The sequence below is a fragment of the Hyperolius riggenbachi genome, chromosome 4 (genome assembly GCF_040937935.1).
Source record: "Hyperolius riggenbachi isolate aHypRig1 chromosome 4, aHypRig1.pri, whole genome shotgun sequence".
NCBI classification, from domain to species: domain Eukaryota; kingdom Metazoa; phylum Chordata; class Amphibia; order Anura; family Hyperoliidae; genus Hyperolius; species Hyperolius riggenbachi.
Genome location: NC_090649.1, coordinates 491,916,567 through 491,939,361, shown reverse-complemented (window position 1 = coordinate 491,939,361; position 22,795 = coordinate 491,916,567). Strand labels below are relative to the sequence as shown.

The following is a 22,795-nucleotide window of genomic DNA, read 5'->3' as shown; positions in this document are numbered from 1 at the left end:
TCATGGAGATCCGCACACCAGAGGAAGTCATGGAGGTCCGCACACCAGAGGAAGTCATGGAGGTCCGCACACCAGAGGAAGTCATGGAGGTCCGCACACCAGAGGAAGTCATGGAGGTCCGCACATATCAGAGGAAGTCATGGAGATCCGCACACCAGAGGAAGTCATGGAGGTCCGCACACCAGAGGAAGTCATGGAGGTCCGCACACCAGAGGAAGTCATGGAGGTCCGCACACCAGAGGAAGTCATGGAGGTCCGCACATATCAGAGGAAGTCATGGAGGTCCGCACACCAGAGGAAGTCATGGAGGTCCGCACACCAGAGGAAGTCATGGAGGTCCGCACACCAGAGGAAGTCATGGAGGTCCGCACACCAGAGGAAGTCATGGAGGTCCGCACACCAGAGGAAGTCATGGAGGTCCGCACACCAGAGGAAGTCATGGAGGTCCGCACACCAGAGGAAGTCATGGAGGTCCGCACATATCAGAGGAAGTCATGGAGATCCGCACACCAGAGGAAGTCATGGAGATCCGCACACCAGAGGAAGTCATGGAGGTCCGCACACCAGAGGAAGTCATGGAGATCCGCACACCAGAGGAAGTCATGGAGGTCCGCACACCAGAGGAAGTCATGGAGGTCCGCACACCAGAGGAAGTCATGGAGGTCCGCACACCAGAGGAAGTCATGGAGGTCCGCACACCAGAGGAAGTCATGGAGGTCCGCACACCAGAGGAAGTCATGGAGGTCCGCACACCAGAGGAAGTCATGGAGGTCCGCACACCAGAGGAAGTCATGGAGGTCCGCACACCAGAGGAAGTCATGGAGGTCCGCACACCAGAGGAAGTCATGGAGGTCCGCACATATCAGAGGAAGTCATGGAGATCCGCACACCAGAGGAAGTCATGGAGATCCGCACACCAGAGGAAGTCATGGAGGTCCGCACACCAGAGGAAGTCATGGAGATCCGCACACCAGAGGAAGTCATGGAGGTCCGCACACCAGAGGAAGTCATGGAGGTCCGCACATATCAGAGGAAGTCATGGAGATCCGCACACCAGAGGAAGTCATGGAGATCCGCACACCAGAGGAAGTCATGGAGGTCCGCACACCAGAGGAAGTCATGGAGATCCGCACACCAGAGGAAGTCATGGAGATCCGCACACCAGAGGAAGTCATGGAGGTCCGCACACCAGAGGAAGTCATGGAGGTCCGCACACCAGAGGAAGTCATGGAGATCCGCACACCAGAGGAAGTCATGGAGATCCGCACACCAGAGGAAGTCATGGAGGTCCGCACACCAGAGGAAGTCATGGAGGTCCGAACACCAGAGGAAGTCCTGGAGGTCCGCACACCAGAGGAAGTCATGGAGGTCCGCACATATCAGAGGAAGTCATGGAGGTCCGCACACCAGAGGAAGTCATGGAGGTCCGCACACCAGAGGAAGTCATGGAGGTCCGCACACCAGAGGAAGTCATGGAGGTCCGCACACCAGAGGAAGTCATGGAGTTCCGCACACCAGAGGAAGTCATGGAGGTCCGCACACCAGAGGAAGTCATGGAGGTCCGCACACCAGAGGAAGTCATGGAGGTCCGCACACCAGAGGAAGTCATGGAGGTCCGCACACCAGAGGAAGTCACGGAGGTCCGCACACCAGAGGAAGTCATGGAGGTCCGCACACCAGAGGAAGTCATGGAGGTCCGCACACCAGAGGAAGTCATGGAGGTCCGCACATATCAGAGGAAGTCATGGAGGTCCGCACACCAGAGGAAGTCATGGAGGTCCGCACACCAGAGGAAGTCATGGAGGTCCGCACACCAGAGGAAGTCATGGAGGTCCGCACACCAGAGGAAGTCATGGAGTTCCGCACACCAGAGGAAGTCATGGAGGTCCGCACACCAGAGGAAGTCATGGAGGTCCGCACACCAGAGGAAGTCATGGAGGTCCGCACACCAGAGGAAGTCATGGAGGTCCGCACACCAGAGGAAGTCACGGAGGTCCGCACACCAGAGGAAGTCATGGAGATCCGCACACCAGAGGAAGTCATGGAGGTCCGCACACCAGAGGAAGTCATGAAGGTCCGCACACCATGCTGCATACCTTGAAAAAGGGGGACCTTTTGTGGCTCTGAAACAATTGTCAGAACTGAGCAGATGACGGAATAAACAAGGATTTGTTCATTTGCAGAACGGTGTACAATATGGAGGCTGCCATATTTGTTTCCTTTCAAACAATCCCAACTGCCTGGCAGCCCTATTGATCTTTTTGGCTGCAGTAGTATGTGAAGTACGCCAGAAACAAGTATGCAGCTAATCTTAAAGGAAAGCAGAGATGAACGCTTTGGCACAAAATAAACATATCCCCCGATAGATTTTACAAAAAAAATACTATAAGTGGTATTTTCGCCGCTCTGGTGTGCCATTTTTTGTGGGGTTTTTTTTTACTAAAACTCCATGTAAAACAGTTCATCAGAAAAGCATATTATTTAGTGGGCTTTGTGCAAAATGAAATTACCATTTCTAAAAACTTCTTATGACTAACAAATATAGAAAAAAAAAGTTTTTCAATATGTCCTTACATCAGCAGCTCCTCTCATCTCATCGCAGCTCTCTGTGATGCTGCAATTACTATACAGAGCAGGAAAGCAGAGCCAGAAGGGGGCAGGCTTGGGCTTGAAAAGTCATCAGAGAAGACACTCCGCTATATTGATTCCTGAGCAAAGCCAGACTGAATGCTCAGTCTGGGATTTTATCAGGGCTGCTAACAAGCAGGCTGAGCAGTGAAGGATGAAACAGGGAGCAGGGGAGGTGTTTTCTCTAATGTTACCACTGATCTATACAGTGGGTTTCAAAAGTATTTGGCCCCCTTGAAGTTTTCCACATTTTGTCACATTACTGCCACAAACATGAATGAATTTTATTGGAATTCCACATGAAAGACCAATACAAAGTGGTGTACACATGTGAGAAGTGGAATGAAAATCATACATGATTCCAAACATTTTTTTACAAATAACTGCAAAGTGGCGTGTGCGTAATTATTCGGCCCCCTTTGATCTGAATGCAGTCAGTTGCCTATAAACATTGCCTGATGAGTGCTAATGACTAAATAGAGTGCACCTGTGTGTAATCTAATGTCAATACAAATACAGCTGCTCTGTGAGGGCCTCTGAGGTTGTCTAAGAGAATATTGGGAGCAACAACACCGTGAAGTCCAAAGAACACACAAGACAGGTCAGGGATCAAGTTATTGAGAAATGTAAAGCATGCTTAGGCTATAAAAAGATTTCCAAAGCCTTGAACATCCCACGGAGCACTGTTCAAGCGATCATTCAGAAATGGAAGGAGTATGGCACAACTGTAAACCTACCAAGACAAGGCCGTCCACCTAAACTCACAGGCCGAACAAGGAGAGCGCTGATCAGAAATGCAGTCAAGAGGCCCATGGTGACTCTGGACGAGCTGCAGAGATCTACAGCTCAGGTGGGGGAATCTGTCCATAGGACAACTATTAGTCGTGCACTGTACAAAGTTGGCCATTATGGAAGAGTTGCAAGAAGAAAGCCATTGTTAACAGAAAGCATAAGAAGTCCCGTTTGCAGTTTGCCACAAGCCATGTGGGGGACACAGCAACCATGTGGAAGAAGGTGCTCTGGTCAGATGAGACCAGAATGGAACTTTTTGGCCAAAATGCAAAACGCTATGTGTGGTGGAAAACTAACACTGCACATCACTCTGAACACACCATCCCCACTGTCAAATATGGTGGTGGCAGCATCATGCTCGGGGGGTGCATCTCTTCAGCAGGAACAGGGAAGCTGGTCAGAGTTGATGGGAAGATGGATGGAGCCAAATACAGGGCAATCTTGGAAGAAAACCTCTTGGAGACTGCAAAAGACTTGTGACTGGGGTGGAGGTTCACCTTCCAGCAGGACAACGACCCTAAACATAAAGCCAGAGAAACAATGGAATGGTTTAAAACAAAACATATCCATGTGTTAGAATGGCCCAGTCAAAGTCCAGATCTAAATCCAATCGAGAATCTGTGGCAAGATCTGAAAACTGCTGTTCACAAACGCTGTCTATCTAATCTGACTGAGCTGGAGCTGTTTTGCAAAGAAGAATGGGCAAGGATTTCAGTCTCTAGATGTGCAAAGCTGGTAGAGACATACCCTAAAAGACTGGCAGCTGTAATTGCAGCAAAAGGTGGTTCTACAAAGTATTGACTCAAGGGGCCGAATAATTACGCACACCCCACTTTGCACCTATTTATTTGTAAAAAATGTTTGGAATCATGTATGATTTTCATTCCACTTCTCACATGTACACCACTTTGTATTGGTCTTTCACGTGGAATTCCAATAAAATGTATTCATGTTTGTGGCAATAATGTGACAAAATGTGGAAAACTTCAAGGGGGCCGAAAACTTTTGCAACCCACTGTATGGTAATATACAGGAGGATGCTTCGTCTCTGGTTCACTTAAACAGTCCTGACAATATTGTCAGAAACACCTGATCTGCATATTCTTGTTTAAGGTCTATGGCTGAAAGAGTCAGAGGATAAGACAACCTGGCAAAAGGTATTGCTTAAAATATATATATATATATATATATATATATATATATATATATATATATATATATATATATATATATATATATATATATATATATATATAGCAGGCACCATATAACTCTCACCTCAGGTTCACTTTAAGAATGAGAATTTATATTTGGAATAGCTTTTTTAGTAGGAGGGCTTTTAGTTCTCTTTTAGCAATAACCACTATAGATTATGTCCCCTTATGGACAAGAGCAATTTTCCCCTTTCAGCGCTCAAATATCCACAAATATTATATTGTCCCCATACATTGTACTAGAAACAAAATGTGAATGTTGTGATAACAAGGACAAATGGACAAATAGTGTATTCATTTTTTTCCTGTTTTTCTTTTTAAAATGCATAGAAAATAAAGTAGTTACTTTATAAAACAAATAGCCTCCAAAAAGCCTAATTCATCCTAAAATAAAAATGATTATAATCTATGAGTATAGATCATTTAGGTGTTATAAGTAGTGGCAAAGGAATGGGAGATTCATTCGCCAATAAGTTTATCACCATTTATCACACCTAAACGATCTATCCATTTTTATTTCGGATAGATTAGGTTTTTTGTAAGTATTTTTTTCTTAAGTAATTATTTTCTATGCATTTTAAAGAGAAAAACAGGAAAATCATGAATACAATACACTGTATGCCTTTTATTTTCGCTTCAGGTATGTTTATTAAAAAGATGATTGTTAAAAAAAAGGTAGCTCCGCCCACTCACCCCCGTTTCAGCTGCGCAGCGTAAGCGCTCTGCAGGGCGGCTTCCAGAAAGTAGCTGAGTTCAAAGTCCGGGCCAGAGGTGCTGCCCTTGGAGTTCCGGGAGTGTGAGCTGCTTCCACTCTGCTGATAAAAGATGGAGAACAAAGGTTCAGTACAAACACCAGTGCTCGGCTCTGTTCCATCCTAACCCCCACCAGTGCTCGGCTCTGTGCCATCCTAACCCCGACCATACAATGCCAAACTACCACAGACCTCACATCACAGGTTCAGTACAAACACCAGTGCTCGGCTCTGTGCCATCCTAACCCCGCCCATACAATGCCAAACTACCACAGACCTCACATCACAGGTTCAGTACAACCACCAGGGCTCGGCTCTGTGCCATCCTAACCCCGCCCATACAATGCCAAACTACCACAGACCTCACATCACAGGTTCAGTACAAACACAAGGGCTCGGCTCTGCGCCATCCCAACACCGGTCATACAATGCCAAACTACCACAGACCTCACATCACAGGTTCAGTACAACCACCAGGGCTCGGCTCTGTGCCATACTAACCCCGCCCATACAATGCCAAACTACTACAGACCTCACATCACAGGTTCAGTACAACCACCAGGGCTCGGCTCTGTGCCATACTAACCCCGCCCATACAATGCCAAACTACCACAGACCTCACATCACAGGTTCAGTACAAACACCAGGGCTAGGCTCTGTGCCATCCTAACCCCGCCCATACAATGCCAAACTACCACAGACCTCACATCACAGGTTCAGTACAACCACCAGGGCTAGGCTCTGTGCCATCCTAACCCCGCCCATACAATGCCAAACTACCACAGACCTCACATCACAGGTTCAGTACAAATACCAGAGCTCGGCTCTGTGCCATCCTAACCCCGCCCATACAATGCCAAACTACCACAGACCTCACATCACAGGTTCAGTACAAATACCAGAGCTCGGCTCTGTGCCATCCTAACCCCGCCCATACAATGCCAAACTGCCATAGACCTCACATCACAGGTTCAGTACAAACACAAGGGCTCGGCTCTGCGCCATCCCAACACCGGTCATACAATGCCAAACTACCACAGACCTCACATCACAGGTTCAGTACAAACACCAGGGCTAGGCTCTGTGCCATCCTAACCCCGGCCATACAATGCCAAACTACCACAGACCTCACATCACAGGTTCAGTACAACCACCAGGGCTCGGCTCTGCGCCATCCCAACACCGGTCATACAATGCCAAACTACCACAGACCTCACATCACAGGTTCAGTACAAACACCAGGGCTAGGCTCTGTGCCATCCTAACCCCTGCCCATACAATGCCAAACTGCCATAGACCTCACATCACAGGTTCAGTACAAACACAAGGGCTCGGCTCTGCGCCATCCCAACACCGGTCATACAATGCCAAACTACCACAGACCTCACATCACAGGTTCAGTACAAACACCAGGGCTAGGCTCTGTGCCATCCTAACCCCGGCCATACAATGCCAAACTACCACAGACCTCACATCACAGGTTCAGTACAACCACCAGTGCTCGGCTCTGTGCCATCCTAACCCCGCCCATACAATGCCAAACTACCACAGACCTCACATCACAGGTTCAGTACAACCACCAGTGCTCGGCTCTGTGCCATCCTAACCCCTGCCCATACAATGCCAAACTACCACAGACCTCACATCACAGGTTCAGTACAACCACCAGGGCTCGGCTCTGTGCCATCCTGACCCCGCCCATACAATGCCAAACTACCACAGACCTCACATCACAGGTTCAGTACAACCACCAGGGCTCGGCTCTGTGCCATCCTGACCCCGCCCATACAATGCCAAACTACCACAGACCTCACATCACAGGTTCAGTACAAACACCAGGGCTCGGCTCTGTGCCATCCTAACCCCGGCCATACAATGCCAAACTACCACAGACCTAACATCACAGGTTCAGTACAACCACCAGGGCTAGGCTCTGTGCCATCCTAACCCCGGCCATACCACAGACCTCACATCACAGGTTCAGTACAAACACCAGGGCTAGGCTCTGTGCCATCCTAACCCCCGCCCATACAATGCCAAACTACCACAGACCTCACATCACAGGTTCAGTAAAAACACCAGGGATCACCGCTGTGCCATCCTATCCCCACCAGGGCTAGGCTCTGTGCAATCCTAACCCCACCACTGCTCGGCTCTGTGCCATCCTAACCCCGCCCATGCAATGCCAAACTACCATACACTTCACATGTTAACACCAATTCCTCCCCACACCCACTGTCTGTTGGTGTACCTCAAGGCTCTGTTCTTGATCCACTTCTTTTCTCAATTTACACTCGTGGCCTGGGACAACTACACTCGTGGCCTGGGACAACTAATTAACTCTTTTGGCTTCCAGGATCACCTCTATGCGGATGACACCCACATCTATCTCTCAGCTCCTGATCTGTCATCACTACTATCCAGAGTCCCCGACTGTCTACGTGCCGTTTCAACATGACTTAAACGGAAATTGTGATTTTTCCACCATGGCTATCTACACCCCCACCAATTGCAACCATAACTGTAGACAACACCCCAATAATCTCCACCACTAAGGCCCCCTGCTTGGGGGTTATACTGGACTCAGAGCTCTCCTTTAAACCTCACATTGCCTCATTAACCACCACCTGCTATTTCCAGCTCAAAAATATATTCCGTATCCGTCCCTTCCTCACACAAGAGGCCACCAAAATGCTTGATCATGCCTTAACCACTTCAGCCTTCAGTCGTTTTCACTTTATGCATCCGAGCAATTTTCACCTCCCATTCATTAGCCTATAACTTTATCACTACTTATCACAATGAACTGATCTATATCTTGTTTTTTCCACCACCAATTAGGCTTTCTTTGGGGGGTACATTTTGCTAAGAGCCACTTTACTGTAAATGCATTTTAACAGGAAGAATAAGAAAAAAACTGAAAAAATTCATTATTTCTTAGTTTTCAGCCATTATAGTTTTAAAATAATACATGCCTCCATAGTTAAAACTCATGTATTGTATTTGCCCATATGTCCCGGTTATTACACCGTTAAAATTATGTCCCTATCACAATGTATGGCGACAATATTTTATTTGGAAATAAAGGTGCATTTTTTCCGTTTTGCATCTATCACTATTTACAAGTTTAAAATAAAAAACATTTAGAAATATTTCATCTTTACATTTATATTTAAAAAGTTTACACCCTTAGGTAAATATTTACATGTTTTTATTTTTATTGTAATGTTTTTTTTTGTTTTTTTTTGTATTAAACATTTTATTTGGGTATTTTTGGGAGGGTGGGATGTAAGCCATAGTTTTATAATGTAAATGTGTCTTGAGTTTTATTTTTTTCACTTTTAGTTGTAGTTTTACTTTTTGGCCACAAGATGGCGGCCATGAGTTTGTTTACATGAAGTCACTCTAAGCGTAAAATATGCTTAGAGCGACGCATGGGGGACGTTACAGCCAGAAAAAGCGCAGCTTCCGAGAGAAGCTGTCGCTTTTTCAGCGGGGGAGAGGAATCAGTGATCGGGCACCATAGCCCGATTCACTGATTGCCAGGCTAACGAACCGCGGCCGGGAGCGCGCGTGCACGCGCGCGATCGGCCACGGGAGCGCGCGGACGCACACATGGCCTCCTGGGCGTAGCTACTACGTCCAGGAGGCCAAAGTAGTTAATCATCTCCCGCCTAGACTACTGCAACACCCTGCTCTGTGGGCTACCAAAAAACAGGCTAGCACCTCTCCAATCCCTTCTAAATTCAGCGGCCCGCCTCATTCACCTCTCCACACGCTCTTCTGATGCAGCCCCACTGTGCCGTTCTCTCCACTGGTTACCCATTATCCAGAGGATCCAGTTCAAACTCCTGACTCTAACATACAAAGCCCTCCACGAGTTGTCTCCTCCATACATCTCCTCACTAATCTCAAGATATTGTCCCTCCTGCAACCTCCGCTCCTCCCAAGAAATTCTCCTGGCCTCTAAGCTGATCACCTCCTCTCATGCTCGCATCCAGGACTTTACACAAGCATCATCCCTTATCTGGAACTCTCTTCCACAGCCTGTACGTCATGCTCCAAACCTGGGCATCTTCAAACGCACTCTTAAAAGACACATATTCAGACAAGCTTATAACATTCTATAGCCCTTATTTACTTATCTGTCACATTATAATCAGAGGCAAAGGGTCACTGCCTCATCCATCCTCCACCCCCTTACCTAGTGTGTCCCCCACAACCCTTAGATTGTAAGCTCGCAAGGGCAGGGTCATCCTCCTAATGTGTACTGATCTTGTAACAATATTTGTGCTGCTTGGAACTCTGCTGAACATTTGTTAGTTGTATCTATGTTCCCCGTGTCGTCTTATTGTGCTTTGTAAAGCGCTGCGGAATATGTTGGCGCTATATAAATAAAAAAATAATAAAAAAATAATAATAATATGTTTCCGGCAGATGTTCTTACTGATGATATTCTCAACTATGAAAATCCGTTACCATGAAAACATTCTGGCCAAATCTGTAAAATACCCTGTGGTCAGATATGCAGACATCAAACCAACAAACGTTGAATCCAGTAAGAACTTTAAACCTCAACCGAGTAAAATTATTCAAAATAATGTCACAGCACGTGTAATTTTAGGAAACTTAATAAAGACTCCAGATTGCTTTGAGGGCCGGTTACTCACCTTCTCCAATTCTTGCAAGAAGATCTGGGCAATGTAACTGGCTTTCTCAAAACACATCATGGCTTCCTCTTCCCTCTCCGACAGGCGAGCTCTGGAGGCGATGGTGGCTGTAGAGCGCTCTAATGACAAACCTTCACAGTGGGAAAAGGAACAAGAAGATTAGATTCTCTACTAGGCTGCTGCATGTTTAATTTTCTTTCTTTACATTTTTAGTTTCATACAGCTACAAATCACTCTGCACGGCACAAGGAGGGGCAAAGTGGGTGATGCGGAAATATTTTCTTATGAGTTATCTTGCCCCGATTCAATACAGTAAGTAAGACATCTTTCTATAGATTCTTTCCAGGGAGTGCTTTTCTACAGAATAATGAAATCATTGAGAATACCCCTTGAGGAGATGGATTCGTTTAAAGGATAACCGAGGTGACATGTGACATGATGAGATAGACATGGGTATGTACAGTGCCTAGCACACAAATAACTATGCTATGTTTCTTTTTTTTTTTCTCTGCTTGAAAGAGTTAAATATCAGGTATGTAAGTGGCTGACTCAGTCCTGACTCAGACAGGAAGTGACTACAGTGTGACCCTCACTGATAAGAAATTCCAACTATAAAACACTTTCCTAGCAGAAAATAGCTTCTGAGAGCAGGAACAAAATAAAAAGGGACAATTGTTCATATATTTTACCTCTGGCATACTTCAATGAATGTGTCATTGAGCAAAAACAATAAAACAGTTCAAATTTAAAAACTAGATTTAAACATAAAATAAAACTGTGGAATATCTTAAAAAGTCATTTTTGCTGCATAATAGAGGGAGTGCTGCCTCACTGACTAACTGGAGTGGGGGTGCTGGCTAATGTGGGAGTCACTGACTATTAGGAAGGGGGAGGGGGCAGTGTGTGTTGTGAGGAGTGGGGGGGGGGCTAAAAAGGGTCATCACAGCATTTTTGGTAGTTGTTTTTGCTGAGATGTGCCTTGAAAAAATTTCAAAGCCATCAAGGGCGCTCTCACCCAAAAAAAGTTTGATAACAACTACTGTAAGCCAAGAAAGAGAAAGTCATTTTTTTCAGCAATTTCGACTTTTGGAGCTATTGCAATTTTCGAAGCGATTTTGTAGCAATTGTGTTTTGTTTTTCATGCAGAAGTAAGCTCAAGATGGACGCTCACCCAGGCTGCATATAAAGGAAAGGAACGTTTTTACCATTGTTTGGACACATGAAAAGGTGTTACAGGTACAGAACATTTATGGTGAGGGTGCCAAATGTTTTTTTTTAAATTCATCATATACACAGTTGAATCCCGCTTTATCGCAGTTTAGGGCATACACCCCATAGGCCAGACTGCTATGACAGGCCAAGTCACACAGCAGTGAAAGTCGGCCTGTTTCTCAGCTTATGCAGCACAAGTCAATAAGTGTGAGGTAAGGATAACAGCTGCACTTGTTCTGGGCACTTCCTGTTAAAAACAAGAATTGTGAGATGAAATATTTGTCCAAGGCATTGTTGTGCGTAGACCTGCCTCTGTGGGAGGAAGTGGAGGATAAACACACGTACAATGGCTGCTTGAGGACCTTGGAGACTCGCCCAGCTCAGGGCAATGGGAAAAACAGCAGTTTATGAAGAAGTCATTCATAAAGTCTGACTGGATGAGGACGTCTTCCTCCTCGTCTGCTTCCTATTGTAATAATAGCATTATGGAGATGAATTCCCCGACACAATCGTGATATTCATAGTAACAAAGTGGCCTTATTTATTATCTTTTATTTCAAAAAGCGGCGATCTTATGTAATACTTTACAATAGACAGAGGGTTGCAGATGACACAGTGAAGATGGTAGGGGGAGAAGATATAATAGGTAGGGACTCAGAGGCGGTGGCGTAGCTAAGGAGCTGTGGGCCCCGATGCAAGTTTTGCATGGGGCCCCCCCAAACACTCTATACATTACAATTCATACGGCACGCCAAGATCTGCAAAGGACAACAACAGAGTCAGAGGTGCAAGAAGGGGATGGAAACAGTTTGATTATTAACAACACAGGGCCAATAGAGACCTAATATTGTGCTTGAAAGAGGGCCCCTTGGGGCCCCTCTGACCCAAGGGCCCCGATGCGGTCGCTACCTCTGCAACCCCTATTGCTACGCCCCTGCTCAGAGGAGCTCACAATCTAATCCCTCTCATAGACATATGTCTATGTATGTATCATGTAGTGCATGTATCATAGACTATGGCCAATTTAGGGAGAAGCCAATAAACGTATCTGTAGAATTTTGGGATGTGGGAGGAAACTGGAGTGCCCGGAGGAAACCAACGCAGACATGGGGAGAACATACCAACTCCATGCAGATAGTGCCCTGGCTAGGATTCAAACCAGGGATCCTGTGCTGCAAGGTGAGTGTGCCAACCATTACACCACCATGCTGCCTACATGGACTACTTATAGAGGGGAACAGGGACAGATATAGGCTGCCTGTTCTAATTATATTGGGGTGATTATGGGGGGGGGGGGGTGAAAGATATTGGCATACTAGGGGGGTGGAGGAGTGGATAATTGCTGCACTTTGGGACCAGGAGGGTTACAGGCTGCAGGAGGAGTTAATGGCTGCAATACTGCAATACAAACGGGTAGGGAACCTATGGCTTGGGGGAGCCAAATCATAAGGGGGTTAATTCACTAAGCTACACTGCTCAAGCAGCACAGCTTAGTGTGGCAGCGCAAGTAACAGTTTAAAAGTAGACATGCTACTGCTGCACTACTAACTTACTGGCACTCCCCCCCAAAACAAACGGCCGCTCCAATTGTCCCACCCTGGATCCTGTCAGGTCCAGTGACTTTGTAGGACAAGATCCTGGGACTTTGATTGGCCCAACAGACTGTCTGTCACTTGACAGGTAGCCTATTGGGCCAAAGTGCAGGGATCTCATCCTACAAAGTGAATCAACCCCCAGCTAGCTAATTGTACAAGCTGTTAGTCGGTATTTCTCCTGTCTGGCTCTCGGGGAAATTACTGATCTTACTGAAACCCAAGAGAGGCTGAAGACGTGTCTGACACTTCCGCTGCCAGGAGAATCGACTGTATATACATCACCATGGCAACAGGGACATGAGCCCTCTGCTGTGCATGCGCACTGTGCCAGTTTGAAACATATTGTATGTCTCTCACGGAAATACATTTTTAAATATGTGGCGTTTATGGATCTCTCAGCCAAATTGGTTTCCCATCCCCTGCTTTTTACAGTGCAGCCATTAACCCCGCCTGGTCCCCAAGTGCAACCAGTAACTTTCCTAAGTATGCTTATACTGGAGTCATTAAAAAATTCCAACTTTAGAGGGTCAGACATTGAGGTCACTTATATCCAAGCATATACGGTACATATTTTTGTTGTTCTGTTATAATATTTTATATACTGTTGATAATTGAAAACATATTAAAAACACACTGAAAGCAACAAAAAAAAAATCTTTACTATATGTCCAAATCCAGAGTTATCCAAAAGTAAACCATTTATTCACGTTTCACTATGTTTAGCATGTGACTCAACTTACAAACTAATTCAACTTACAATCTCCCAGAATAGAACCTGTTTGTAAGTTGGGACCACCAGTATATTTTGGAACTTGTGCAAAAAGCATTGATGGCAATAAATTACACCGGATGCCAAGTTCAGTAAACAGGCCATGGAAACGCCTCTCATTGGACGTGGTGATTTATGAATGACGTGCAGAACTCTCTGGAAGGGGATCAACAAAAACAAGAAGTGGAGGGGACACTATTCCCAGCTGGGAGCTCCGGGGGTCAGCTGCAGGCAGAGAGCACTGAGAACAGACTAGAGAGGCTTCTCTACAGCGAGTTTACAAGCAAATAGCTGAAGACCTAAAGCGGACCTGAACTCAGAACTTCCTCTCTGCTCTAAAAGATAAGCAACAGCATAATAACCTTTAAAGGAAAACATTTCTTTGTTACAGAGCTGATACAAATCCTGCAATACATCTGCAGTGTGTCTACTTCTTACTTTCATGGAAGCAGACATAGGGTTAACATCCTGTGTTTACAAATTATCTGTTCTGCTGAGGAAGCCAGCTAACACAGCTGAGAGATGAGGTGGAATTAAACAGGTTAAACTCTCTAAATACATACAGGGTGTATTTCTCTCTGGTTTTCTTCTGTCCTGTGCAAGAGTTCAGGTCCACTTTAAAGGGATACTCTGCTTACATCAAACTATATAGTATAAATCACTGCTAGAGGCAGTCCATGAGGTGATAATAATTTGCGTGGTAAATGTATACAGCTTGGAAATGAGCCAATCGATGACACTTCCTGCATTCTGATTGGTCCAGTTTCAACCTTTCCATGTAAGCTCAAAAAAGTGGGATCAGCGCATCACCAGGCCGCCTCTGAATGGCCTCAGCTCAGAGATGCGCTGAGCCCCCCCAGGAACTACAAACGCACCTTGAACCCAAACAGAAGCTCTGCATATACACCAAAGGCAAAACTGTTAAGTGGGAGCAGCTGACCAGAAATAAATTTAAAAACATAGCAAAGAAATGAACAGCGCTACTTAAAAACAGATGAGTGCTTACCTGCAAAAGAGTGCAAGCCCCACTTATGGCATAAAATACACACTGAGCATACACACATGACCTGTCTACCACTTGGAGGATGTTAGTTTCCTATAACAGCTTGCATGCAATTTGTTAGGTACTCGTCCCTCCCACTGTCGAAGAAGTCTTTCCTCCATGGGAGGGGGACCTAACACTAACTAAATCCTACCTATGCATATGCATAGCCTGGGCGGCCTACCAAATAAAATTGAGAATTGCGCACTACCAGAGGCGGCCTGGTGATGCGCTGATCCCACTTTTTTGCGCAATTCTCAATTTTATTTGGTAGCGCGCCCAGGCTATGCATATGCATAGGTAGGATTTAGTTAGTGTTAGGTCCCCCTCCCATGGAGGATTGACTTCTTCGACAGTGGGAGGGACGAGTACCTAACAAATTGCATGCAAGCTGTTATAGGAAACTAACATCCTCCAAGTGGTAGACAGGTCATGTGTGTGCTCAGTGTGTATTTTATCCCATGAGTGGGGCTTGCACTCTTTTGCAGGTAAGCACTCATCTGTTTTTAAGTAGCGCTGTTCATTTCTTTGCTATATTTCCATGTAAGCTGGTATCTTATGTATTATCTCTCCTTATCTGTGTATCTCATCAATTATCTCTCTTTCAAGTTGCGGTGAAAAATAACGTTGCACATACATTCTTCGATGTGTGGCATCGATATCCCGCAGACTCGATCATAATGATCTAATCTGGCAGAGATCGAAGTGGTCGACTAATGGTTGTTTTGACCGATCCGAAAGAGGCGCCAGCAATGCAATATTTACCTACCAAGATCCAGCGCAGGCGCAGTAGCTGCTTTCCGTCGGGCTGAGGCAGAAATAGTCATTCTAATCTACAGAGCAGGCACACAGTAGAGCGGACCTCATCGGGCTCAGCTATCTCTGCCTGAACCCGATCGGAAAGCTGCTATTGGATCTTGGTAGGTAATTTTTTACCTCTCTGGTGTTCGGGGGCTGCCAGCGGTGTAACCGACGGACAGAGGAGGACGGGGGGGGGGGGATGGGGGAGCCACATTAGGGTCCAGAGGCTTCCCCCTCCCGGGGTAAATGTCCCTCAGGGGCTGTTTTTATTTTTACGGATCCTCTTTAAAATGGTATAAAACCCTGACATAATATTCAATAAAAACATGTTTCCTTTATATATGCCATACGGTTATCATATTTGCTTTTGTGCAGAAGTATTATTATTCATTTAGAAATTACAAGTTCCCAAAATACAATTTATTTTGCTCTGAGAGCTGCCTTTGCATTTTATTCATAACTGGTTTATCCATCTTGTAATGTACGCAGAAATGCTTTCTGAGTGTCTGTCTGTGTCCAGGAGAGTCTGCAGTCAGAGAAGTATTTACTTAATTGTATCAAGTGAGGAATGTAAACACAAGATAACATTATCTCCAGTTCGGATGCGTCCAGCTTTCCCTGCAGGAAACTTTGAAGTCCTGTGTTTAACTAGTTGAATGCTGTTCTAGTAAAAAAAAATGGTGGTAGTATATAATATGCTGTAAATAATCTTTTAGAGCAAAGAAGAAATGCTGGGTTTCATTCCGCTTTAAAGATTATGCTGTTGCTTATCTTTTAATGCACAGAGGAAGTTCTGAGTTCAGGTCCACTTTAATCTCAGCAAACCTGATTAAAAGGAACCTTAACTGAGGGGGAAAAACAGGAGTTTGACTTACATAGGGCTTCTACCGGCCCCCTGCAGACATGGCCCACTGCCACTACGCCTGAACATACCGTTCACGCTCCCGTCGCCATCCTGCGCATGCGCAGTAGGTGATTTCTCATACTGGGCATGCGTAGGATGGTGTCGGCAATGGGAGCGTGATCAAGGATGCCTGTGGCCAGGTCCATGCAGGCGCAGTGGCCCGAAACGAAAATGGCTCGCTGCGGGGGACCAGAGAATCGGCGCGGTCACAGGACATCTGCAGGGGGCCGGTGGAAGCCGCAGGTCAGTGAAATTCTTTTCCCCGTCAGTTAAGGTCTCTTTTAAGCAGTCGCCCAGAGCTCCACCTGGTTTTAGTGCCAGGCGACGCCCCTCTCCGCCCACAGTGTGACGAACAAGCCTGCCCACTTTCACCTTGCGGTGCTTGGAAAGGAGAAGGTGGGCGGGCACTGATGTCACAATATGGGCGGAGAGAGGCAGAGGCTGCACCGCATCTGAGTAGAGCTACGTTCAACGGCTCTGACCATCGGAGCATGACTGAGGGGATCACATTACTAATGAGCAGGCCGAGATGGATGAACAGTCAGCATTGTACATGGGGCCACAATTACTTTATTCATGTATCACTGCGGGTACACTTTAACCCTTTAGCAGCCAATTTATTTAGAGGCTTGCAAGTGCTCCAGGACAATTTACTTTAGTACAATTTTTTAAATTTCTTATTTGTTACATTTCCTTGCTTCTAATTAGTACTGCTGTAATGTTTATTTATGGCCACATATCACTAGGGGGCAGTGTGAGATAATAATAGAGGGCTTCTGCTTTAAGTTTTTATATCCTCTGCTTGCAGAGAGACAGCAAAGCATTCCAAGAATTTACAGCACAAAGAGTTCTGCAGACAAAATCAGTGCACTTATCTCAAACGAGGTAACTCTACTGAAGCTGCTAATGGCATAAAGGGGCAAAATGACTGAAGCAATACAACTGACTTAGCATACTTGCCATTTAAAGGACAACATTTTAGAGGGATATGGAGGCTGCCATATCTATTTTCTTTTGAACAATGCACATTGCCTGGCTGTCCTGCTGATCCTCTGCCTCTAACATTTTTAGCCATAGCCCCTGAACAAGCATGCAGCAGATCAGGTGCTCTGACAGAAGTGTAGCTGGATTAGCTGCATGCTTATTTCAGGTGTGTGATTCAGACACTACTGATGAATGAAATATCAGCAGGACAGCCAGGGAACTGGTATTGTTTACAAGGAAATAAATATGGCAGCCTTCATATCCCTCTCCCTTCAGTTGTCCCATATTTACATTCATTCACCCTTTACTGGGTGCGGCTTTATTTGATTGTCATGGATATAAAGCTCTCATTATGCCTGGAATGACACCGTGCGTTGCTTGATAAGACATGCAGAGACATGCAGTGACTTTCGCCATTACATACCATTGGATGAGATCAGCTGAGGCCTCGAGGTGCGCTGGCTGCAGAGAGTAAAGATCAGCAGATAGGGAGGCAGATTACAGATATACTCAGGAAAAGAAATCACATTCCATCAAATCAGAACATTCACAAGCAGCAGAAGCAGCAGGTCGCAGAGCAGCGACAGCACAGGACAGCAGAGACAACGGGCACTAACGAGAGTACAATCACTAATCAGAACACTCACAAGCAGCAGGTCACAGAGCGGCGACAGCACAGGACAGCAGACAACGGGCACTAACGAGAGTACAATCACCAATCAGAACCCTCACAAGCAGCAGGTCACAGAGCGGCGACAGCACAGGACGGCAGACAACGGGCACTAACGAGAGTACAATCACCAATCAGAACATTCACAAGCAGCAGAAGCAGCAGGACACAGAGCAGCGACAGCACAGGACAGCAGAGACAACGGGCACTAACGAGAGTACAATCACCAATCAGAACACTCACACGCAGCAGAAGCAGCAGGTCGCAGAGTGGCGACAGCACAGGACAGCAGAGACAACGGGCACTAACGAGAGTACAATCACCAATCAGAACACTCACAAGCAGCAGAAGCAGCAGGTCGCAGAGTGGCGACAGCACAGGACAGCAGAGACAACGGGCATTAACGAGAGTACAATCACCAATCAGAACACTCACAAGCAGCACAAGCAGCAGGTCGCAGAGCGGCGACAGCACAGGACAGCAGACAACGGGCACTAACGAGAGTACAATCACTAATCAGAACATTCACAAGCAGCAGAAGCAGCAGGTCGCAGAGTGACGACAGCACAGGATGGCAGACAACGGGCACTAACGAGAGTACAATCACCAATCAGAACACTCACAAGCAGCAGGTCACAGAGCGGCGACGGCACAGGACGGCAGACAACGGGCACTAACGAGAGTACAATCACCAATCAGAACACTCACAAGCAGCAGGTCACAGAGCGGCGACAGCACAGGACGGCAGACAACGGGCACTAACGAGAGTACAATCACCAATCAGAACACTCACAAGCAGCAGGTCACAGAGCGGCGACAGCACAGGACGGCAGACAACGGGCACTAACAAGAGTACAATCACCAATCAGAACCTTCACAAGCAGCAGAAGCAGCAGGTCACAGAGTGGCGACAGCACAGGATAGCAGAGACAACGGGCACTAACGAGAGTACAATCACCAATCAGAACCTTCACAAGCAGCAGAAGCAGCAGGTCACAGAGCGGCGACAGCACAGGACAGCAGAGACAACGGGCACTAACGAGAGTACAATCACCAATCAGAACACTCACAAGCAGCAGAAGCAGCAGGTCGCAGAGCGGCGACAGCACAGGACAGCAGAGACAACGGGCACTAACGAGAGTACAATCAACAATCAGATTACTCACAAGCAGCAGAAGCAGCAGGTCACAGAGCGGCGACAGCACAGGACAGCAGAGACAACGGGCACTAACGAGAGTACAATCACCAATCAGAACACTCACAAGCAGCAGAAGCAGCAGGTCGCAGAGCGGCGACAGCACAGGACAGCAGAGACAACGGGCACTAACGAGAGTACAATCAACAATCAGATTACTCACAAGCAGCAGAAGCAGCAGGTCACAGAGCGGCGACAGCACAGGACAGCAGAGACAACGGGCACTAACGAGAGTACAATCACCAATCAGAACACTCACAAGCAGCAGAAGCAGCAGGTCGCAGAGCGGCGACAGCACAGGACAGCAGAGACAACGGGCACTAACGAGAGTACAATCACCAATCAGAACACTCACAAGCAGCAGAAGCAGAGCAGCAACAGCACAGGACAGCAGACAACGGGCACTAACGAGAGTACAATCACCAATCAGAACCTTCACAAGCAGCAGAAGCAGCAGGTCACAGAGCGGCGACAGCACAGGACAGCAGACAACGGGCACTAACAAGAGTACAATCACTAATCAGAACACTGACAAGCAGCAGAAGCAGCAGGCCACAGAGAGGCGAAAGCACAGGACAGCAGACAACGGGCACTAACGAGAGTACAATCATCAATCAGAACACTGACAAGCAGCAGAAGCAGCAGGTCACAGAGCGGCGACAGCACAGGACAGCAGACAACGGGCACTAACGAGAGTACAATCACCAATCAGAACACTCACAAGCAGCAAAAGCAGCAGGTCGCAGAGCAGCGACAGCACAGGACAGCAGACAACGGGCACTAACGAGAGTACAATCACCAATCAGAACACTCACAAGCAGCAAAAGCAGCAGGTCGCAGAGCGGCGACAGCACAGGACAGCAGACAACGGGCACTAACGAGAGTACAATCACCAATCAGAACACTCACAAGCAGCAGAAGCAGCAGGTCGCAGAGCGGCGACAGCACAGGACAGCAGACAACGGGCACTAACGAGAGTACAATCACCAATTAGAACACTCACAAGCAGCAGAAGCAGCAGGTCGCAGAGCGGCGACAGCACAGGACAGCAGACAACGGGTACTAACGAGAGTACAATCACCAATCAGAACACTGACACGCAGCAGAAGCAGCAGGTCGCAGAGTGACGACAGCACAGGACAGCAGAGACAACGGGCACTAACGAGAGTACAATCACCAATCAGAACACTCACACGCAGCACAAGCAGCAGGTCGCAGAGCCGCGACAGCACAGGACAGCAGACAACGGGTACTAACGAGAGTACAATCACCAATCAGAACACTCACAAGCAGCAGAAGCAGCAGGTCGCAGAGCGGCGACAGCACAGGACAGCAGACAACGGGCACTAACGAGAGTACAATCACCAATCAGAACACTCACAAGCAGCAGAAGCAGCAGGTCGCAGAGCGGTGACAGCACAGGACAGCAGACAATGGGCACTAACGAGAGTACAATCACCAATCAGAACACTCACAAGCAGCAGAAGCAGCAGGTCGCAGAGCAGAGACAGCACAGGACGGCAGACAACGGGCACTAACGAGAGTACAATCACCAATCAGAACACTCACAAGCAGCAGAAGCAGCAGGTCGCAGAGCAGAGACAGCACAGGACGGCAGACAACGGGCACTAACGAGAGTACAATCACCAATCAGAACCTTCACAAGCAGCAGAAGCAGCAGGTCGCAGAGCGGGCGACAGCACTGGACGGCAGACAAAGGGCACTAACGAGAGTACAATCACCAATCAGAACACTCACAAGCAGCAGAAGCAGCAGGTCGCAGAGCGGCGACAGCACAGGACAGCAGACAACGGGCACTAACGAGAGTACAATCACCAATCAGAACACTCACAAGCAGCAGCAGGTCGCAGAGCAGCGACAGCACAGGACAGCAGAGACAACGGGCACTAACAAAAGTACAATCACCAATCAGAACATTCACAAGCAGCAGAAGCAGCAGGTCACAGAGCGGCGACAGCACAGGACAGCAGAGACAACGGGCACTAACGAGAGTACAATCACCAATCAGAACATTCACAAGCAGCAGAAGCAGCAGGCCACAGAGTGGCGACAGCACAGGACAGCAGACAACGGGCACTAACGAGAGTACAATCACCAATCAGAACACTCACACGCAGCAGAAGCAGCAGGTCGCAGAGCGGTGACAGCACAGGACAGCAGACAACGGGCACTAACGAGAGTACAATCACCAATCAGAACACTCACACGCAGCAGAAGCAGCAGGTCGCAGAGCGGCGACAGCACAGGACAGCAGACAACGGGCACTAACGAGAGTACAATCACCAATCAGAACACTCACAAGCAGCAGAAGCAGCAGGCCGCAGAGCGGCGACAGCACAGGACAGCAGACAACGGGCACTAACGAGAGTACAATCACCAATCAGAACACTCACATGCAGCAGAAGCAGCAGGTCGCAGAGCGGCGACAGCACAGGACAGCAGACAACGGGCACTAACGAGAGTACAATCACCAATCAGAACACTCACAAGCAGCAGAAGCAGCAGGCCGCAGAGCGGCGACAGCACAGGACAGCAGACAACGGGCACTAACGAGAGTACAATCACCAATCAGAACACTCACAAGCAGCAGAAGCAGCAGGTCACAGAGCGGCGACAGCACAGGACAGCAGACAACGGGCACCCACAAGAGTACAATCACTAATCAGAACACTGACAAGCAGCAGAAGCAGCAGGTTACAGAGCGGCGAAAGCACAGGACAGCAGACAACGGGCACTAACGAGAGTACAATCACCAATCAGAACACTCACAAGCAGCAGAAGCAGCAGGTCGCAGAGTGACAAGAGCACAGGACAGCAGAGACAACGGGCACTAACAAGAGTACAATCACTAATCAGAACACTTACAAGCAGAGCACAGAAGCAGCAGGTCCTGGAGACACAGAGCCAAGCGGAGAGTGTCTGTACAACATTCTGCCTATTATGTTACTGCAAGGCAGGGAAAGAGCCAAGCGAAGCGTGTCTGTACAACGTTCTGCTTCTACCACAGGAACACGTGACGTCACACAACAACAGACAACGGGCAGCAATGAGAGTATAATTATGAATCAGAACTCTCACAAGCAGCGCACAGAAGCAGCAGGTCCAGGAGAAGCAGAGCCAAGCAGAGAGTGTCTGTACAACGTTCTGCTTCTACCGCAGGAACAGCAGGTCCCGGAGAGGCAGAGCCAAGCGGAGAGTGTCTGTACAACGTTCTGCTTATTCTTCTACTGCTAACACATACACACTACCAGTACATATCCAGCTAAAGCTCAATGCTCACCTGACGATGGATCCTTAGGCCTCCTTCACACTAGAAGCCAATCTGTGAGTTTTGACAGATGGCTCCTAGGCTGCAGTAAGAAAGGTAACATGAAAGTCTATTTGACTTTTATGTTAACTTTCACGTTAAACGAAGCGTTTCAGAGCGTTACGTTACAACGTATCTGGGAGCTGCGTAACGTCCAGCCGCAGAGTTTTCCAACCAGGTAAATTAGAACTACCGCCGCTCCACCGCAACGCCAAGGCCATTAACACATGCAAGAAATG

General features: G+C 47.4%; 1 protein-coding gene across 5 annotated transcripts in view; it reads right to left on the bottom strand.

The window, feature by feature from the left end:
• The window catches only part of TTC7A (tetratricopeptide repeat domain 7A), a 464,279-nt gene that overhangs the window by 398,061 nt on the left and 43,423 nt on the right, over window positions 1-22,795 (bottom strand). For 4 of the 5 annotated variants that reach the window (XM_068233041.1, XM_068233045.1, XM_068233046.1 and 1 more), the window contains 2 exons: window positions 10,057-10,187; window positions 5,328-5,449 (listed from right to left, as the gene is read on the bottom strand). In XM_068233041.1, coding sequence (XP_068089142.1) covers window positions 5,328-5,449; window positions 10,057-10,187 — 253 coding nt within the window. The remainder of the gene's footprint in view (window positions 1-5,327; window positions 5,450-10,056; window positions 10,188-22,795) is intronic. The other variant, XM_068233042.1, reaches the window with a different exon arrangement.